The sequence below is a fragment of the Nanorana parkeri genome, unplaced genomic scaffold (assembly GCF_000935625.1).
Source record: "Nanorana parkeri isolate BGI_ZX_2015 unplaced genomic scaffold, ASM93562v1 scaffold1703, whole genome shotgun sequence".
NCBI classification, from domain to species: Eukaryota; Metazoa; Chordata; class Amphibia; order Anura; family Dicroglossidae; genus Nanorana; species Nanorana parkeri.
Genome location: NW_017307971.1, coordinates 170,555 through 178,097, shown reverse-complemented (window position 1 = coordinate 178,097; position 7,543 = coordinate 170,555). Strand labels below are relative to the sequence as shown.

Sequence of the window (7,543 nt, the reverse complement as noted above, 5' to 3'; positions counted from 1 at the left end):
CAGCAGAGGGCGGGTGCAATGCTAGTTTACTATTGGCTATTGCAAATTGAAATAGCCAATAGGAATCTAGCAATGCATTCCTATGGGCAAACATTTATATATTTTTTTCTATTCTGACACGGCTCCGTGTCAGAATAAAGAAAAAAAGGAAAAGCAGTGTTTCTCTCCTGGGCGGCCCGGAGCGGGAGACTCCCAGAGCGCCCAGGAGAGTTTTTTTTTCCGTTTGTTTTGACGGCAGCAGAACCGCCAGACAATAGAAAACTGTTGGGCGGAGCTAGCTGTCATTGCTAGCTCCGCACAATCGTTTTCTATTTATTTTTTTGTACTTTTTAAACTATTTTTCTGTTCTGCTCGGTCCCTCTGAGGGACCGAGCAGAACAGCCGAGCTAAATGCCGCTCAGCGGCATTCGGCTATTCACTCACTGCTGTTCGACATCTATAAGAATAGACCGAACAGCAGCGAGTAGCCTGCCGAAGGTTCGGCTTAACCGATCCATATGTTGGATCAGCTGAGTCAAACTCCTCCTGCACTATGGGTCGACCGAACAAGCTGAGCATGTCCGGCGGACCCGAAGCCACATGAAGCCACCCGATGTATGGCTGATTTCAGCCGATGTACGGCTGAAATCAGCCATACCAGCCTAAAGTGAATAGCCGAACAGCGTCCGGCTCACTTCACTTCAGGTCGGTCTTGTCTTGTGTCCCTTTGGGGAGATTTTCTTCTACTTCCTGTGAGAGGAGGAAGACTCCCCCCTTGTTTGTTACCCCAGCGACAACTAAACATTTTTAGATGTTCCCTCAATCTACAATTCACTCTGACAACTACAAAGGGTTATTCTCCCCAGCAGGGCCAAAGACAGCAACAAAGAAAACTTTACGCCAGAAAGAAAAAACCTTATAACGCCCATATCTATTATTTTCTGTTGTAAATGAGCAATGCTCTATTATGGTCAACTTGTTGCAAAATAGTCTTATCTTTAATAATTGGAAAAATAATATACTGTATATGTTTCAATCTTATGTTAAAACATTATTCGGTTAAATGTTTGTTATGTACAGTTGTTAATCATTGAGTACAATACTAAAATCTACAATTTTGTTTGGAATTTAACATTTTGGCTTGTATAGGCTTGTATATGAATTTGATACAAAATGTATCAAAATTGTAAAAAAATTTAACATTTTTATATACAGGATTACGGAAAATGCTAGTGATACAAAACCAAATACTAAATAACTAATTTCAGCTTTCACTGGTTTAGGAACTTTGCATGGAATTAAATGTAGGTCACAGATGCAAAGCCTGTTACTTACAACTATTCGCACAAAATCTTTTCAACCAGTTGAAAATTAAATTATTTCCCAGCTATTGGTTAACTAGCCCTGTAGTATGTATTATGGTCGCCATACACTATAGAACACATGACCCAGATCTAAAAGAAAGAGCACTAATTACCTATCTACTCAGCTGCCCCTTCTTCTAATATTCATCTTGCATGGTTTTCTTAACATCTTCCTCTCATATGTCACGTTTTACAATATAAAGATTTAAGTAACTTACTGAAATTAAATGTACCAATTAGCTATAGCATGGGGAAGTTTCAATGTTCATCAATTTCTTTTTACTTTTAACACTTTTAGAGTTCATTCCTCTTAAAGGCAATTCACTTGCTGTGAGCATATCTGTGCTCTGTAAATATTTCATTTTGGGTAATGATTAAGTTGACTTACGTAGTTTCTTCAGGCATTAAACCTCTGCATGCAATGCACATCATGACACCACCAATTAATGAAATACCGCCGGCTACCCATCCAACAAATAAAGCAGAGCCAAATGTGTATCTGTAAAAATTGTACATAAATATCTGTTAGAAAATGTTGTGTATATGTAGGTTGATGGAGAACTGATGCAATCATTATTATAGACAACAATCCTTTCCTACAGTACACAGACATATAATACACAGATATATAATAGACGTACCTTGTCTGGAGAGTCTGCAGACCTCCCATCCCTCCCATACCACTGATGGCTCCGCCTGTGTACATGCTAGATGTGGTCATCCAAAAGTTGGTCACCAACATATTGGCAAAGACTGACACACCAATTATTGAACAAAGACCTTAGCAAAGGAAAATTAAGGAGAAGACAATAAGTATAATATAAATGTCATATTAGTGTTTCTATCATTTTAAGTGTACCTTTTATTAATCTAGCTCACCATAAAAAAAATCTATTTACTGATTTATTCTAGACCTTGAATGCCTTTCCAAGTATGGTAAACCTTCTAAGTTTGAGATCAGAAAAGTGTTTAAGGCACCTTATTACCAGTCCAATTTTACTTTTACTACCCAAGCGTGCCATGTGTTTAACTCCATGTTCAATTGCAAGGTTCCAGGTAGGGAACCATGCATCTCTCTACATAATATATTTGCATGCTGGTTATTAAGAGACTCTGTTAAGGTTGTATGTGTATTTTCTTTATTTCTTTAGTTATTCAAGTCATGGCTAAAAGATAACATATTAAACAATTTTCATCTGGATAAGGAATTTGCATATGAATATTTTGCATACCTATTTTCAGCCAACAGGTGCCAATCTAGGCTTAATTTTTTTTTTTACTATTCTTATCTACTTTGATGGAAAAGTAACAACTGCTTAAAGAGTTACCTCAAGCTGAAAATAAGACATTCATTCTGAGCTTTCAATAAAATAAAGTCTGAAAGGAAACAGTCTCTGCTTTTCTCTTTCTAAAAGCCCATCAAACTCTGTAAATCCTCTGTCATGTGTTCACCCTGCATTAAATGTTTATTTTCAAAACAAAAGATTTTTTATAAATATGTCTGTGAAGGTTCTCATTCATCCAGGTCATGGTATATCTGGAAAAAATAAGTCAAGGTAACTGGACTTGCTGTATTTTTCTTGAAGACGTTTCACTGGTCATCCAACCAGCTTTCTCAATTCAGAATGACTTGTACAGAGAATTTGTTTACAAGTCATTCTGAATTGAGAAAGCTGGTTGGATGATCAGTGAAACGTCTTCAAGAAAAATACAACATGTCCAGTTGCCTTGACTTATGTTTTCCAGATATTTGTATAAATAGTTGAAACAGATAACAGAGAGCAGTAAGAGGCTGGTTAGTTGTGGGTAGATGGGCTTATGTGACTTTCTAAAGCCATATTTACATTTTCCATTTAGCTGCAAGAGAGCATATATATATAATGCTCAATCAGTTGGCCTACGTTAGTTTTTAAAAATGGTTTGGTAAATATTCCTAAGTGTTCCCATGATGTTATCAGTATGTTCCAGCTCATTTTGTTGACTAAAGCTCAGGATGTATAGAGGTACTGCCATTTCACCCACAGTGTAATGTTTCAAAAATACTTGTCACATGCTTTTCTATTCACATTGTGGAATTCACAATGGAATGCTAAAGAACCAACCAGTATAAATATATGATTATTAAAAACCAAACTCGAGGTCACACATTTGTGTGTCCTCAACCTTAAATGAATAGAGTAGTATATAGAAGGGGGTTCTTCACAGTAAGATCAGTTAGGGTCTGGAACTCACTGCCACATTGATGTGGGCATTTAAATATTTATGTTTTAAGAGCTGCATAATATCTTGGTCATAATAAAATAGTCATACAAAAATTATGAAAAAACTGTTTATCATATTAGATTAGATAATAAAATATAGCACTAAGGATTCTATACTATTATCATCAGGTATCTGATAATATGCTCGGTATTGAAGAAACTATGGGGTCTATTCACGAAGCAGTCGAAGGATCTAGCCGTAGCTTCGGCCGATCCTTCGGCTAGCTTTGGCCGAAGGACCCCTTCGCTTCAGTAGAACCGAAGGGCTGCTGTACGGGCTATTCGCTATAGCCCGTACAGCTCCCAAAGTCGGCCGGCGGCTCAGTTGAGCCGAAGGCATATGGTTTGGAGCCGTGTCAGAATAAAAAAAATGTCCCCATAGGAATGCTTTGCTGGATTCCTATTGGCTATTTCAATTTGCAATAGCCAATAGCAAACTAGCTATTGTACCCGCCCACTGCTGCAGTTCTCCATCAGGTCCCCACTAGTGATTGACAGCAGCAGAGGGTTCCTTCTGCACTTCGGGTCGGCCGAACATGCTGAGCATGTTCGGCCAACCCGAAGCCACGCGATGTGCGGCTGATTTCAGCTTATGCTGAAATCAGCCGTACCAGCCTGAAGTGAATAGCCGAACCACGTTCGGCTCACTTCACCTTAGGTCGGTCATTCACTCGGCTGCCTACGGCAGCTTAGTGAATAGACCCCTATATAATGGTTTTGCATATTATCTTACTGTACTTATCAGAACTAACATAAAAATACTTTATTTGTAAAAATATATCTCTTAAGTCAGGTAAATAATAAAAATATGAGATATGGATATGTTGTATTTCCATTTTTAGCTAATGAATGGATATTTATACTTCTCTTAATGTGTTTTCCATTCTATCCTAACCTGAGTTCTATAAAAAATCCTTTTGTTTACAGACCGTAATAGCTCAAACTCATATTAACATGCGCAACTGAATGAGTCAGGGGAATAACCCCCCCCCCACCTTCTCTGGTCAAAGGGGGACATGTAAAGGTTCAAATAGTGAGAGATAGTCTGAAAGTAAACAGCTTCTGCTGTGCTTTGTCTGATTAGAAAACCGTCAGTGCTCTGTGACAGTGTCATGACTGCACCCTGAATTAAAAGTTTAATTGTAAAAACATATAAACAGCAAAAAAGACATAAAACTAGTTTAAAAATGTATACACATACAGAGAGATTAAATAAAACTAATATAGCTCCCCTTTACAAATAACCTGTCATCTGGGCCTAATTTATCAACAAACATCTGAGACTCTGGCAATTAGTGGTGCCTCATAGTAATCAATTAGATGTAGAGTTGCACTGAAGAATGACACTTGGAACATGAATAGTTTACTCTAACTGGGTACTGTAAGGGAAAACAGACTGTGAGACAGTTACTCCATCAGGCACCTTGATGAAAGAAGCCTAAAGAAGGCAGCTATGTATGGGCTGAAGCAACAATGTTCCTCACACATTCTTCTCTCTAACTTATTGGTAAATTAAGTCTATTTTTGTTTGCACTCCTTATAGTACAATCTCATAAATACATATAGCGCAGTATACTGGTGCTTTAGTAAGTACGGATACAATAATATGGTGAGACTATGATATAACATTTTTAACCAGGCTAGCTAAAGAAGTGTAAATGTGGTGTTAATCTTTCAACATTTTTCCACAAGTACCTTTTCTCCTACCTTTGTTTTCACCTTTCAATTTTTATGTACTCTAATGTGCTTTAAATGCAATGACTGTTTCCAGTCCTTCATTATAATGTACATTTGTAGTGTGAACCAATATTTGCTTAGTTGATCAAATATCTTTTTTAAATTCTAAAATGGTATTTGTTTTAGTTGGCGCTGCCGAGATTTCAGGCAGCTCTAAAATATATTATATATTCTTTTTTATTCCATATAACTATACATATATTTGTTTATCGATTTTGATGCTATATGAGTTATTTCTATTTTTTTTAATTCTCAGAACCTGATGGGCATTTCAAATGAACACCCAGCAATGTAATATTTTAGCAAATCAACCCTCTAGTGGAATAGAATGATGTCAATGTGAGTTTGACAGTTTATATCACTTATACTGTAGTAAGCTTTTTGTAGATGTTTCAGGATAGAAGTAGAAATGTTGAACCAAACAACAAATCTCTCACCTGCTACGATGAACAAAACTCCAGATGTAAGAGTGATGTTGGCTTTGGCAGAGTCTTCCATGCTTCCAATTCTGATACATTTCAGGGCAAAAATTGCTATAAGTAAACCGACTGCTCCCAGCACAATCCCTACAATCATCAACGCTCTGCATGCCTGAAACATTGCTGTGGGAGAGAGATGAAGAATTCAGAATTATGGTGTGTTTATTTTCACTTATAATATAATATAACCTTTTTGTATACATTTCTAGATAAATCAAATATCATAATGAACTCGATGTATTTATTTGTTTTAGAAATTTAGCACCTAGTTTAAAGATCGAATGTATTTCTGTTATTATTTTATTATTTTACCTTATAATTAACAATTAAATAAATATATTATTCATTACAATTATGAATGCATATCCATTATATAATTTGCAATATTTTTGTACAAATTTGGTAAAGCTGTGACTCAATAAACCAGTACCAAGTTTAAACCTAATATAATTTACAACACTAAAGATATGGCTAATTATATGGGTTGTTTTATTATTGTCAATATGAGGAAAACCATTTAAATTAATTTACTGCTTAGTAAAATGCATGGTAATAAATTAATGTTCAGAGACCACTTGTGTTGTATACATAATAGGACCAGATCCAGAATAATAAGCATAGTCAATTACAACCAATATTAAGAATGCATTTATAATTCCGTGCCACTATTGAGACCAACAAAAGTTCTTCAAGGAAGAAATATAAGTCTGTTCTTCAATACCATACAGCATCCTAGTAAAACCATAAAATATTTAAATATTTCTAAATAAAGATATGCATTGAAACTGAAGCTCATTATTTCTTTATTCAAAACCCACTATTCATCAACAGGGTGTGGGTGCCAAAGAAATCATGCATAACTAATAAGGAAATTCTTGATAAGAACCAGTACACCTGAATCAAGGCTGATAAGAAATGTTCTGCCTTTGGAAAACAAAAGGCCAGGTTCACAGTTGGGGGAGTAAAGCTTGGTTTTATCAGTCCTCACATACTGAAAGCCATCGCCCCATTTACAAAACATAGACCAGAAGCTATGGAGAAAAAAATATGTTGCGTATAATGTCTTTGCTTTTCCACACACAGAGAATTTTATCCAGATAACAGTTTGAAAAGATATGAAGTCGCGTTTCCCCGTTCCACAGCCAGAGCTCAAGTATGCCAATTACCTTCTACACCACCTAATAGTAGATAATACAAAATTGTGATCTGAACGTTAAGTCCTGAACAGCTCATATAAGGCAGAGACAATGTGCCTGGGCAAGTTTTGAAAATGGAAAACAATGTATGGCTACAAAAATCTATAAACGTGTAATGTCAGCTATTCATAATCTAGTTGAATTGCATTAAAACTTAATCACTTTTCCAAGACTGAGTAGGGGCATATGTATAAAGAGGCAAATGTGACATTCACTAAATATTCACTGCAGGCCTGCCTTCCTGGTCCATGTGTTTTAAAATACAGTGAGTGCTTCCCCTCCGGTGAATGTTTGCTGAGTGTTGCATTCACTGTTTTTTCTTAAAATATACCCCAAAAATGTAAATATGTATCAATAAGTGAAAAACAATACCTAATAATAATGGTAACAATAGCTACTATTATCATTCTTTCAGTTTAAATTTTTAATTGCCATTTGTCAAAATGGTTAATCCTATATTTTATAAATAAAATACATAATAGTATGTATATATATATATACATATACATATATATATATATATATAT

The 7,543-nt window shown here is 35.8% G+C and overlaps 1 protein-coding gene across 1 annotated transcript in view; it reads right to left on the bottom strand.

Moving 5' to 3' along the window:
* Positions 1 to 7,543, bottom strand: part of CLDN18 (claudin 18) — a 42,287-nt gene that overhangs the window by 34,214 nt on the left and 530 nt on the right. Inside the window, exons 2-4 of the mRNA XM_018571223.1 lie at positions 5,779 to 5,943; positions 1,985 to 2,123; positions 1,732 to 1,842 (exon numbers count right to left, since the gene is read on the bottom strand). Coding sequence (XP_018426725.1) covers positions 1,732 to 1,842; positions 1,985 to 2,123; positions 5,779 to 5,943 — 415 coding nt within the window. The remainder of the gene's footprint in view (positions 1 to 1,731; positions 1,843 to 1,984; positions 2,124 to 5,778; positions 5,944 to 7,543) is intronic.